The following is a 14,435-nucleotide window of genomic DNA, read 5'->3' as shown; positions in this document are numbered from 1 at the left end:
ACAGTAGTCATATTTCAGTAAAAATGAGTGACAGTTTTAGAATGCACAGACTAAATATTATATCTTTTACTATAAATGAATTGGAAGATGATACCTCATTTCTTTATTGCTCTGGCCAATAACCCCGCATTTCTTAATGTATCAAGGAAGAAAAATGATAAGCAAATCCCTAAATCAGAATTCTGTTTGTCTCTACTTTCAAGGTTAGATTTTTACTGGATGACACAAGTAATACACAAAATCATACATACTGGAGGCCTTGATAAGTCTAAGTTTCTATAGTTGTAAAAGGAAAATATGTGGCATTAAATTTTTAAAATAATTTTTTAAAGAAAAATGTAGCTCAGACTCAGTAAATTGTCTCTGAAGCTCATTCTAGGAAAAGGCATGATTGTCTTCCTTCTTATTACCTTTAAAATATTCCCTGAACATCCTAGTTTCCCCTAGTGAATCAAATTCAACCAACCTTAACTGATTATGTGCTATGTACAGGCATTGTGCTAAATACTTTCACATGCATTGGCTCATTTAATCCCCATGTTTTACATGATATTGCCAAATTCCTTCCTAATTTTGCCCAATGTGTCTTTTGTTCTTCTACCTTCAACCATAACAACAGCAAAACCTAGCATTTATCAAATGCATTCTATGTGTCAAGCACCAGGCCACATTTTAAAATTTCAATCTCCCTTGACTTCAAAGACACATTCTATTACCTCCAGTGTACAAATGAGGATACTGAGGCTCAGTCAGAGATGTTAAGTAACTTCCCAAGATCATAAAAGGACTCTCAGCAGAGTCAAGATTAAATGGTAAGACAATATGCACAGTTTTCAACACAAGCTTTTATGTAGAAGTTAGTGATGACCCCCACCCGCCCCTGCCCCAGCCCCACTTCTTCTCAGGGTATAGTAAAGGGCTACATGTCATCATCCTACAAGTAAGAGTCTGGGCTATTCTGTTACAATGCCTTATCTTACTCTTGCTCATCTAGAAAACCATTCTCCACTTTTCCATTCACTTCAGTCTTGAAAGTTCTTCCTCTACTTTCAATCTTGCTGCTTTGACCTTTCAAAACTGGAGAAGTTTAGAATCAACACAAAGCTTGGACCATTTTCTATAAAAGTCTCTTAACACCCTAGGGTTCCCAAGTTAGAAAGTGATCTCTCAAATTCCCTATTCCAACATTCCTGTTTAAGAGAAGAAAATTGGTTCAATGTCCTACCCACTGCACAGAGCTTGTAGGGGCAGACTAACCCCTTATGACGTCTTCAATCCTAAAGTTTCACCCCATCAACCTAGCTGGGGTAATTTATTTAAAAAAAAGTTCCAGGAAAAACACTGAAATCCCTAAATTCCAAACCCAGCTCTTAATCATAGCTGCTTGTCTCAGATCAAATTCATAGAGTAAAATACTATCTCGAACTCCAGGGCTATTCCAGGTTTTTTTTGTTGTTTGTTTAATAGTTTTTAGGTGTGGATCACTGTTGGAAGAATCTGTAAAGGTTTAATCTTTATATATATGCTTACTCTCCCAAGGAATTCAAGTTTACGTCTGGAGCCTTATAAACAGGCTACACATTACTTATGATATGATAAAATCACAAAGAACTTCACAGTATGTGACCCAGTAATCACAATATTATGGTTATGTTAATGAAATAATTCAATAGAAATAATTATCTGTAGACATAAAAACAGATGTCAAAAAAATAGGATGAACTAGCGACAAAATGGATTGTTCAAAACTGGGGGAAAATATAAATGTTAAAAAATTAGATGAATAGGCTCATTATGGAAATATAAAATGAAAATCATGGGCATTAAAGTGGTAGTTACAAGACAATTGTTCAAACCAAGTTCCCTTTGCTCCTGGGCCAAAGGCTAGCCCTGGGACTATTCCCAGCTCCTTTGCAATAAGAGATGTCCCTGTGACTAGAAATGATGTACATAGCTTCCCTTCCTGGCCTATTAGAACCTCTCCCATGATCCTCCTCCAGACTTTCTTCTCCATCTGTTGATTGTTGATGTCAAGGACAATGTAGAAACCATGTTTTGAAGGCAATATAATTTTCACCAGCCTTGGGACTCCCTACTAATTACAAAAGGTTTTTCTCCTCTCCTTTGTCCCCTTTACCAAGTGCCCACCCTCCTCAGAGTGTGGCAGGGGTGGGGTGGGGGAGAGGGAATGAGAGATATACCAACCTGACAATTCATGTGAGTAAGAATCCATGATTTCCTGAACAGCTATTACCAGAAAGAGCCTTGGAGAAATATTTAAGATATAACGTAAAAAAAAAAATTCAGTACCAATATTTCAGGTTGGAAAAGTTATAATTTCAAACTCTAGTAAACAAAAGTTTGGTCTATGGGTAATTTCTTATTTTTTCCTAAATTTTAACACTCTTGTAACATATTTAACATTAAAATAAATTCAGTGATTTCCAAAATCACTCATGTTTATGACCCTGAAACACTTTTGTATATACAATCTCTGTCTTGCAAGGAGCAATGATCCAGGAAGAACATCTCATTTGAGTTCACGATTAGCCTAAATATCCAATGCACAAAACCAACTCTCATTCATTAATTTGCTCAACATGCCTTGCCCTTCGATGTGGCGCAATACAAGACTGTACCTGGCTCAGTCAAGCTCTAGTTCCAGCAGTTCTAAAAGCAGAGAATAAAAAAATAAAAAGGTGGCACCAACTTGTGCGCCAAAGATTATGTGTGGCTGTCATTTAGCCACTACAATACTGAACTAAAACAAACTACTAGGTCACAAAGAACTGCTCCCCAGTGGAAAAGCAGTGATGAAACTTGTTACAGATATTAAAAATAATGACTTTGCTATGTTTTATTCTACAGGGGTTCCAGTCTTTGCAACATACAGCTGGTGTCACGATGGTGCATTCTGAGACTTAAGAGAGCAAGTGACATATTTCTATTCACACCCAGGCCATACAAAAGAAATGTAATACTCACAAGATGCTTTTGCTTTCTTTTAGTATCTACCTGAAAAATCGACTTATTTAATCAGAAGTTAGCAACAAGACTATTTTCCCCAGGTCCCCCCACCACATTTTTTTTCTGTCATTAAAATAACAAGTGAATAAATAGCAACAAATTATCCACCTCACCATTTCCTAACAGTTGTTAAGATCAAGGAGGTGATGACAGATGGAATTTGCACTCAAGGAGAGTAAATTCTCTCCTTTTTTTTTTTTAATTCCTAGACTCTCATCTCTTCTGTCTGGTGAAATCTAGTCAGCTACATCGCTGCTTAGTTCCAAAAGGGCCAGAGAAGTAATGTTTTTTGACAGGAGACTGAAAACACCATAGAGACCAGTCACTTCCTGTCTTGCTCTGCATCAAGACCAAAGGGTAGGGCAGGTCCTCCTGGGAAGCACTCTAATTCCATACTAACTACAGCACAATGAGGTGTTGGTTTCTCCCAAGCTGAAAATCACCATATCCTAAATAATCTCCTCTAATAGGAACAGAGATGACATATAGAAAGGAACAACAGTGAACCCACAGATCCTTAATGGTCCCATTTCAAGTCCACAATATGGTGTCATAGAGCAAAAAGGAGATGGAAAACATTTTAAACAATTCTAAGTATCTCAAGCAAGGACGGTTGGTCAAACAAGGCTGAGTCTGAGAAGGAAACAGAAAATGATAAAATATGTTGTTCCCTGGATTGGTTCCCTTTCTCTCTGACTCTTTGCACATTTAAAAACCTACAGGCAGCAGAAGGAAGAGGGAGACAGTCTGGTCTGCTTCAGCTCTTCTTCGATTGGCCTCAGATCTTGTCTCCTAGCCTCCTGAGAAGTCTAGAAAGCAATTCTAAAAAAAAAAAAAAAAAAAAAAAAGACTCCTTCTTATTCATCTATGTATTAATTTAGTCATTCATTATTGATCAGCTCTGCATTCCAGGCACTGAGTTGGGCAATGAGAAAAAAATAATCCACACTATTTGCATTTCACTAGATAGAAATTATACCAGGACAAAGATCATGGCTATTTTGTTCAGTACATTTAATTGTATGCCTGGTCCACTACCCGACTTCAGAGGAGATATCTATTCTATTCGTTAGCATTTGTGCAATGAATGGACAAACACATGAAAGGGTAGAAAAAAATTGAAACCGCCATGCCTGTTACTTTGCTATTTCCAGAGTCCTGTGAGATATTTGTTATTATCCCAACCTCACAGAGCAGGAAAGAACTACGCTCAGTCAGTAAGTGCTGCCATCAGAACTGTTTTCCTTGAGGGTAAAACGTAGCTGTGTATGTAGTGGGGGGAGAGGAGAGCGGAAGGGAAATGTGTTGACTCATATCCTTCAGTTAATGTGTTTATTCCAACTCTGGCATTGCTGCCAAATGTGTTGCAAAGCCAGCAAGACTTGGCTCTGGAAAACTCACCTGAAAGTCACAGGCTTCATTTCCTACTGCCAGCCCCCTTAGCCACTGGGCATGAAGTATTAGACAAAGTTAAAGATTAATTTCGCATTTGTTGTGACAAAAGTGTCACCTCACCCAGATCAGGAGGCAAAAGCATTTGTAGGCTGTCTGCTCCGTAACCACCGATAATCTCTCTGCTGCCACCCTGATGGCACCTTCATGCAAATGTAATCAAACCCAAACACTGGCTGTCCCATCCCCACCCCAACCTTGCTAATAAAGAGCAATTATGGTTTTGTTATAAAGGTGATCCTAGGCCATTTCTCATCACCCACCTCCCTCAACCCAGCCCAACTCCAGCATGCTAAAAATCTCTTCAAGTTCTGGGATGAAAACCATAAAAAAATATTATAGGAAACACTCAATAATCAGACCAAAGTCAGATGATAAGTGACACATTGTAAAATCCAAAGTTAGCCAATAGATTTCTGGCGCTTTTTTTTTTTTTGGTAAAGTATAAATACCTAGCAATAAAATAAGTAAGGAGATAACCTCTATAATCTATATCTGAGTTGTCTAAAAAGCTTTGGAGATTTCACCTGGAGCCAGATACAAACACTGGAAAATGACCAGTGATCTTGGTCAAATGGAGCATAGGTGGACCAGAGCCAGAAAGTTCACCCCTGACTGGTCAGTTCCTAATGAAGAGAAAGATACAAACTTCATACTTTTCGGGGCCTATAAAGGAGGATTCTTACAGGGCACAGTGGCACACACCTGTAATTCCAGCGGCTTAGGAGGCTGAGGCAGGAGGATCACAAGTTCAAAGCCAGGCTAAGCAATGGTGAGGCATTAAGCAACGCAGTGAGACCCTGTCTCTAAACAAAATACAAAATAGGGCTGGGGATGTGGCTCAGTGGCAAAGAGCCCCTAAATTCAATCCCAGTACCAAAAAAAAAAAAAAAAAGAAGGCCTCTTTTACACAGAGGGACATTATTATATGCAAGGCATCATGGCTATTGAAATAGTGTCTCCTAACGCTCTCCACCTCAACCTCACCCACCACACTCCACTCTAGCTGTTGCCCTCTTGACCAGCACCTTAATCTTCCTTTGCCTTTGCAAATGTTGTTTCTTGTGGTCATCCCTTTCCATCACTCTCCTCATTAGCCAAACCTTTCAAGCCATAGCTCAAGCATCTTCTGACTAACATGACATACTCTTACCTTTACCCCTCTCATCTCCAGGAGGAGTCAGATATCCCTTCTCTGTTCCCTTCATACACTTCCTGTATCTTCTCATTACAGTACTTGACACATTCGATCGTAACGACTATTTTTTTACATTAGTCTCTTATTTGATGACCAAGTTTTTGGAGGGCAAGTTCAGTGTCTTGTTCATTCTTGTTGGCTCCCCAGTGCCTCAATAGTTCAGTATGCCCTCAACAGGTGTTGCAGGATTAGGCAGACAAAGGAGACATGTTCATTTTACGTCTCTCTAGTCACTCTCTAGTTACTGAAACATTGAGAAGGTGCAATGGGTCTATAATTCAGGGGACCAAGAGCATATTTTCCCAAGTGAACATGTAGTCTATTAGAAATGAGAGTTGTGCAGATTTTAGGAAGGTAAAGATGCTGCAAAATGCTTGGTATTGCTTCAAGCATCTGTCGCATGTCAAACAGTGTATCTACTGCTTGGCCTAATTTATCTTCATGACATAAATGCATGCATGGGTGATTGGTTTCTCTTGGCCTTCGTCTACTGTTAAAGACATTATTGTGATTATTCATATACAAACTGAAGACAGTTGCATTTGCTTAACATGAAAATACTAAGTCTCAAGTATCAGGGTAAATCAGGGTCAAAGGAGAGATGAAAATGTTCCTCCTTCCCTTTTGTTTATCTGTCACTCAAAAGGCTGGTTGAGCTAATTGATCTAGGAGGCTAGGATGTTTTTCAATAGTTTTTTGTGTTTTGTGATCAAGAATAAAGATTAACAAGGGGAAAAGAACAGTATGGCTTGTTACAAAGTATAATAATATTTTATTAAGTTGCAAACAAATCTGACTATGTCACTTTCCTACCTCCTCCTTTGCTTCTCATAAAGAAAAGCTAAGGTCTAGACTGTTCATCTTAGCTTGCAAGCTCCAGGTTATTTGTTTATTTATTTATTTACACTGCACTAGGCATCAAACCCAAGGCTCTGAGTATGCTAGGTGAGCACTTTACCACTAAGCCAGTCCTTATTTTTTGTAGTCCTATCTATAGTGACTTTTTCATCCCATTACCTCCATATGCCTATGTCACTGTACTTCTCATATTTTGCTCTTTTACATCTCCTACCTACAAACATACTGCTCTTGACTCCTGCTATTCCTTCCTGCTTTTGTCTACTCTATAAATCTTTCCTTTCCCCACTTGGCAACCACAGAGCTACTTGCTCTTCCTTTGTGCTCCCAGAATACTTTGTGCACACCTCTATCATATAACACATACTATCTTGTAAATATGAAGAACCAGGTGGTGTTCATTATTGTGATTCTAGTCTGTGGCACACAGCTCTCAATACTTTGCGATTTGAACGCAGAATAAAATGACTAAATAATTAATTGGCATTTACAAGAAGTGGTTCAAAGTGTCAACAATAATTATTATTATTGGCATCAATCATAATGATGATAATGAAGAAGATGAACTAAGAATAATTTTGTGGAGACAACTTCAATTCACTGATGACCACATGCCAGGCACTATGAAAGAAATATCTTATGTACATTTATTCCAGCCCTCATTTTACAGATGAGAAAGCTGAGGATCCTAGAATCCAAACGACTTTCCCAACACAACACAAAGAGTGAAAGGCAAAGTTGTAATTCACAAGTAAGCTTGTCTTAGCTCCAAAGCCTGTGCTTACTCACATATGTTATATATAATTTGGTCAGTCATATCCTAGATACTGAGCTGAGTATTTTACAAACAGTGCTTTGTTATCTTTATAATTTCCCTATAAATACCACAACCTTGAGTGTTGTTACTTTCATTTTAGAGATAAAAAAGAAGCAAACCTCTCTCTCCCTGCCCCCTAAAGAACTGAACATTCTGCAATTTAAATAGGTTACAGACTATGCAAATTCAGCACTTACTGGAGACCATGCAACACTAATTTAAGATCCAAAGCAATGTTAGAATTGCAAACAAGTTTGAACTAAGTTCAATCCATTGAATCAATTCAAGGAGTCATAACTTAAAAATAAAAATCACAAAGAGAATAAATATGTTAGGACATTCCACAGTCTCTAATTCAATAGCTCCCTAAGTGGGTTCCTCCCAACATTCCAGTATCTCCCCAAGTGAACACTTGATTTCAGCTCTTGCCTCCAAACATACTGTTTGCATATGCTATTGTCTGTAGACACACCCATCCCTCTTCCTTTACCATCTCTTACATCCAGAACTCTAACATCCATCTAATATCCTCCCTCTCCTTCATTACTTGATTTCTCTCTTCTGTAGAATGTATGTCCTGTATTAAGCAATGAAGCATTACTCTTATTGCTCTCTATCAAAATACACTTTGGAATACAACTTTTATAATTATAAACAATTAAATGCTATCTTATACCCTCCTACATCATGTGTATGCTTCTCAACTTTGCTTTTACAACTCTATCTTAAACAGGGTCAGTACATAATATATAAATCCACAGATACTCTACATGTGCGATGCATGACGAATGGGATCATGTTCTGATGTTTCTTTTAACAATCCTCTAGTCTGTGGCACACAGCTCTCAATACTTTGCTATTTGAATGCAGAATAAAATGACTAAATAATTAATTGGCATTTACAAGAAGTGGTTCAAAGTGTCAACAATAATTATTATTAATTATTATTATAAACAAATATAACTTTCATTTTACAGATGAAGAAACTGAGACTGAGAGGTTAAGACAATTGTCAAAGTCACATAGGTGATTAGGTTAGAGTTGTATTACAGAGTGGGTCTTGTGACTTCCATATTCTTTCTGTAAGGGCTTGCTACCTTACCCATATGGTACCTGGATCTCAGTTCTGAGCTAAACTCTAAATACAAATATGTAAACTTTCATCTAGTTAAGGTTATAGAAACTGACTTCCTCAATGGCAATCAAACCCCTCTCCTCACCCAAGAGAATGATTCTCCACATTGCTATTTCTTTTTTTCCCTTGGGAATTTATATTAGGACAACTCACTTTACTCACTGACCACTGCCTAGAGAGTTTCATCTAGGATGATGGTTATCTGTTGATGACTGGCTGTCTGAAGTCACATGAGAAACTCAATGTAGAGAAATCACATTATGAATGAGAGTATTAGATGAGTAGTGTGGGTAGGGTTCATTTGCATTTAATAAGATATTCTATTTGAAGTCATATTGAATGCAAATGTGTCATTTTGTAAGTACTTTAAAATTGGGTCTACACCAACTTATAAATCTACAAGCAGAATAAAGAAAATTCTGCTGATCTCCTGGGTATTGAGTACTACATGGTTACCAGGAAATTTATTAACTCTCCAGACGGCATCTCAGTAGTGGGTTCACAGCTTTAAACTGGGTTAACTTCATGATGATGCACCAAAGCCTAATACAATGGTTCTCATTTGTGTGAGAAGGAAAATTAGAGATACTTCAAACTTTCTGGCCAAGGCATCCTTGGAAGTAGGATTCGTGGTCAATGTTATAAAATGTGCTTGCTGATTTTATAACTGATGTGGAAGAACACACAGCTCTACTCTACATTAACCAAACTTATACAGTCTCAGATTTGTAGAAAAAAAAGATAAATTGATATACTATGTGTCAGGCACTGCGATAAGTAAAATAAAATAAATAAATAAATAAATATATGTATATATATTTAATTATATTATATATATATATATTATATATATATATTATACACACACACACATATATATATATATATATATATAATCTCATTTAATCCATGAAACAAACTTGTGGGATGTGTACTATTATCCCTTTTCTACTTCCACATAAATAAATTAAAGTGAGACCATTTCAATATTCAGATTAGACAAATATACTAAATATTCTGTGCTTATAGGAACTGCTGATTATGAGATGCAGGGGAATCTGGGTGACAGTTTCATCCACTGAGTTGACAGGTACAACAAGTCAAATACAATCTCAATTCTAGCCTCATACTATGGTTTTTTGCTTTAAACTTCATTTCCAAGCTCTTCTAAGACTTACATTCAATAAACCCAATTTATTCTTTCAATTAGAAACATCAAAATACAAAAAAATTAAAACATTTCAAAGAAATCTTGAATCAAACATAAATGATATATTGAACTTTCACTATTAGACCTAGGCTAAAGCTCTGTGGACTTTCATTGCTTCATCTACAAAATTACCCCAAGAATTCTACAATAAAAAAAGTTAAAATATCTGCAAATACATTTAAAATGTGTAAAAGCACCACACAATTTAAATTGTTATTGCTACTATTATGAATAAACTGATGAAGAAGTAAAGTTATGTAAGAGAGGAAATAGGATACATTGTATGAATTAAATCAGGCAGCTGTCTTTTTAACCAGGAATTTCTCTCCTCATGCTCAATGCTCATTCATTCTCGCTGATCTGAGCTGCTTTTGTGGGAAAGGAATGATGCTCTTGCTAGCACAGAAAAAAAAAATCATTCTGGTTCACTCTCATTCTCTCTCTCTCTCTCTCTCTCTCTCTCTCTCTGTGTGTGTGTGTGTGTGTGTGTGTGTGTGTGTGTGTGTGTGTCCATTCCTGGTCTCTTTACAGATCCTGCTGCCTTACATTTTCAGTAAAATAAGGTCTAAATTTAATGTGGAGCCAGAAGAGTTCCCTGCTCATGGCAGTCCTTCTTTAAGCTCGTTGTGTTGTCATTAAGAGGCCAAAATTAATATGATCTCTTGGAGGAAGGACACACATGCTACCTACCCAGAAGCTAGCTAAGCCTGGCCAAGCAGACCCTCAGTCTCATTTAACTAAATTACCAGTGCAGAACCATCAGTGTGCCAAGCCCAGGTAGCTGTACATAAGCAATATCTACAAATAAACACAGTAAAAAAAACAAACCAACCAAACAAACAAAAAAAAACTCCTGTGGTACACTTTTAATTTGGGGGGGGGGGGGCGTGTGATGGAAGAAGAAATTGGAAACTTTGGTTAACAAAACACTAAGCCAAAAGCCCAGAGTGTTACTGAAAGCAAATGCCATCAAATGAAATTCAGTCAATATGCCTTCCATAGGCCAGAGCTATTACCAACATCTTCCTCCTGCAAAATGTTTATACTGCAGATTTGGGCTGGTCTTTTCCAGTTGTGTGTTCCTCTATAATGAATTCCACCCTACTAATGCATCAATCATCAGTGTCTGGGAACTCAGTGAGGATGAACACCCATTTACTGGTCAGGGCAACTCATTCTAAGATGGTGAAGTGCTTTGTTTTTTATTTATATTTTTTAATTTATGATTTAGTAGAGACTATGATCACAGGGTTATGTTCCTTTTAGTAAAGCTCAGTCGTGAGCAAATTAAAACTGCAAATCATAGAAACAGAAATGAAAGACCCACTAAACTCTCCCTGAGGCATAATTATTCAACCTTAGTGCTTTGCATTCCTATATATCCTAATGCTGTCAGATAGGAGAAGAAAGGAGACCAAGTCCCCAAACTGTGGCAATTGTGAATCATGATTATATCACTAATCATAATTCAGACATACACAGGCATCACTCAATGGGTAGTTTTGCTTACTGGAGGAGGAGATCACTTTGACCATGGAGAAAGAATGACCTTTTGAAGTTAAGTTTATGGATGTATAAATACAGAGTACATGTCTTCATAAAGTGCAAATTAATGCAGATCTTAACTAGGCATTTGGAATGCTAACCTAGTTTTCTGTGTTTAGCTAATAGCTAGCAATTTTGCTTATACTTTTATCCTCTCATTACACAGCAATGATGATTATTTAGTAAATACATGCGGAAAGCCACAGGGTCGGTAGCTCTACTCCTGGGTTAGAAATAACCCCTCCTAATATTCTCATTTGAATAATTTAGTTGCTGATACACCAAATCAAATACAGCTATGACAGGTATCCCACCAAGACTTCTTTGGGAGGCTAAGCACAGATTCCTCAACTTGTTCCCCTATGGCATTGCCTGGCAAAATTTAGGGCAAGGGCTGGGGAAGAAGAAGATGCTAGGGGAAATCTAGAGGCTCAGTGAATGTTCCCCTTTTGTGAATCTTTAAGGACTCAGATGGCTTGTCTGATTGGAAACTTATTTATGATGCTAGAAAAGGGGTTAGGCAAAGCCTATTTAATTACTAGTTAAAAATATTCTAGAACAAGAGAAAGAGTTTGCAAAAGACACGAAGAAGAAAAAGAAGTAAAATGCGGCCTTTTGAGATGTCACCCTGTCCATCCTTGGACATATGATTGATATAAACCTTTATAGTCATCTTGGGAATTTTACTCATGGATGCATTATAGAATAAAAGTGTACCCACTAGAGAAATTTGGGTGATTCCAGGTACTTTTTCTTGTCTGTACAATATACAACATAACTCACTACAGTATTACAGAGGAATATTATAAAATATTTCTTAGTAGGATGGGCAAGCCCCAAACATTAATTTCAAATAACTGATTCCCAACTCCTGCCTTATGAGGAGACAACTGAAATTAAGGAATGGTAATTGGAACTAGGTCCAGGTAAGGGTGGAACAAGGGTTTTTAATATTCAGAATCAGGTCTGGCTTAGGGGATGGAAACTGGAAGGGCTAAAGGAAGAAACAGGAAACATGTCTCTCCATCCCCAATGCTGCTTTAATGGGTTTGCTCACAGGGGCAAGGTTCCTGCTCTCTTTTGGTGACTTCATGGGAAGTTGGCTCAGTCCCCAATTCTGCAGAGGGAATGCAGGCAGAAAGGAGCACAGCAAATGGGCTTCACTCTGGGTGCTTAAACAGCAGGTGTGAAGGGAAATGGAGTGGGTGCTGGCCAATGGGAGGAGCCATTGAACTGGGGAATACTGTTGGTCCTGGGGCTTTTCCTCACTGGTTCCCTCCCACCCTCAGTTTTCTGCACCAACAAAGACACTGCTCAGAAATCAGAATCCCTCCCAACACAGGACACTCAGGGGCAGCCACACACAAGCCCTACCTCATTTACCTCAACACCCTGGGTTCTCATCTGCTTCTCAAATCACAGGCTGGCACAAGTAGCCTGAAATCAGTGTCTGAGCAAGCACATCTTCGCTACTGGGAATTAAGGAAGATCATGGTCTAAAGTGGTATTGGTGATATTGTTTCAGAAGGGTTTTTCTTTTATTTGTGGTGGAGGGGGGCGTGCCACCAGGTTTCAAACACCCCCATCCTTCCATATTTAGGGAAGGCATGGAGGATCTCTTGGGTCCCTGATGGCATTCCCCAGTCCCGCATCCTCCCGCAGTCCCTTGAAAGTGTCTAAACATCAGGGCAGGGCTGTTCCTCCATTTTGCCAGACAGGAACCACTGAGTTTGGGAACTTTGAAAGCCAGGGGATGGGGGTAGGGGTTGCCAAGGCTCAGATTTCGGCGCCAGAGTTCTCAGCCAGAAAAGCAGTTGAAAATCAACACCCATCTGCCTCTTCTTTTTAAACCCTCACCTCCTTCTTCTTCTTTCCCTTCCAGGGACTCCACACAGATCCGACCCTCACCAAACACACACACACACACACACACACACACACACACACACCCTTTGGGCTTGGAGGGTTTTGATTCGGAAAACAGCAAACCCACAGAAAGGAATGGGTCTGTATCACCCCTCCCTTCCCGCCTTATGTCTACACACAATAAAATCCCATATATTCCAAACATCACAATATCAACCAAACCCGCCCCGTGACTCCAACACGTCCCGTACCTGATATGCAGACGATGAAATTGGCTTGAAGAAGAAAAAGCACCTCCCAGACTATTTCCATCCTCTGATTCTCATTCCAAGTGCATCACTCGACGGGAAAACAGGGGGGAAAGGGGGGTGCCCGACACGGCACACATACACACACACACACACACACTCTCCCGAGCGAGCGCACACTCGCACTCCCACCCGACAGCCGGCCAGGGACAGTCACCCCCAAGATCAATATCGCAGTTTGAATTGTTCCAGCAAATCTCCCCTCAGGCTCGACGGATGTGCGCCCCAGATGTGCTGACACATGTCCGATGCCTCGCTGTCTCGGAGGTCTCCCCACTCGCGCGTCTCTGCTCCTCGCACCAGTGGTGGAAACAGCACTAGCAGCGGCGGCGGCAGCCACCTGAAGCCACCAGAGCTGGGCTCTTCCTGCAAAAACGAGACCCCGATCCGCCAGGCGCCCCAAGAAGACATAGACGATAGCCCCCCGCCGGGCCGCGCCGTGCAGTTCCGGGCTCCCGGCAGCTTTTAGCTCTCTGGCTAAACCCAGGCAGTCCGCGACAAGTTGCCCTCGAAGTCCGCGCCCCTCACCGGGGCATGGTCAGAGGGTGGCTTCTCTGCTCAGGGACGTTCTCCTCCTGCTTCCGGGGGTGGGAGGAGGAGCAGACACAGCAGACAGACAGACAGAGAAAGAGAGGCAGGGATTATTGCCAGAAACCGCCGGCCACCGGCAGCCTCCGCCGACCCTCCCTGCTCCCCAAGTCCGCGCGCAGCCTGCCGCCTCCAAGCCGGGTTGAGGCCGCGTGTCCAGAACCCCGAGTGAAACCGCTGGGCGCAGAAAACCGGGGCGCGTTGGGGGACCCACTGGCTCCCTACGTCGCGCGCGCGCTTTCTGCTCCTTTGCTATTTTCCTGGGCTCCCCAGAACCCCCAGTTGCCTCGCTTCCATCGCCCGCAACTAGCGCCGCCGCCGAGATTTTCCGCAATGCAACTGCAGGGGTCGTTATTTCCTCGCCTACGGATCCCGACGCTTCCCGATTCAGAGAGGAGGAGGAGGTGGAGGAGGAGGAGGGCAGGTGGGGG

At 40.2% G+C, this 14,435-nt stretch overlaps 1 protein-coding gene across 1 annotated transcript in view; it reads right to left on the bottom strand.

Annotated features, from left to right (window-relative positions):
* The window catches only part of Ca10 (carbonic anhydrase 10), a 466,337-nt gene extending 452,917 nt beyond the window's left edge, over positions 1-13,420 (bottom strand). Inside the window, exon 1 of the mRNA XM_077801340.1 lies at positions 13,360-13,420. Within this exon, the coding sequence (XP_077657466.1) occupies positions 13,360-13,420 (61 nt within the window). The remainder of the gene's footprint in view (positions 1-13,359) is intronic.
* Between the last annotated feature and the right edge of the window lie 1,015 nt (positions 13,421-14,435).

Source organism: Urocitellus parryii, chromosome 7, assembly GCF_045843805.1.
Source record: "Urocitellus parryii isolate mUroPar1 chromosome 7, mUroPar1.hap1, whole genome shotgun sequence".
In the NCBI taxonomy this organism is placed as follows: Eukaryota; Metazoa; Chordata; class Mammalia; order Rodentia; family Sciuridae; genus Urocitellus; species Urocitellus parryii.
The sequence above is the reverse complement of the archived record's forward strand: the minus strand, read 5'-3'. Positions and strand labels throughout refer to the sequence as shown.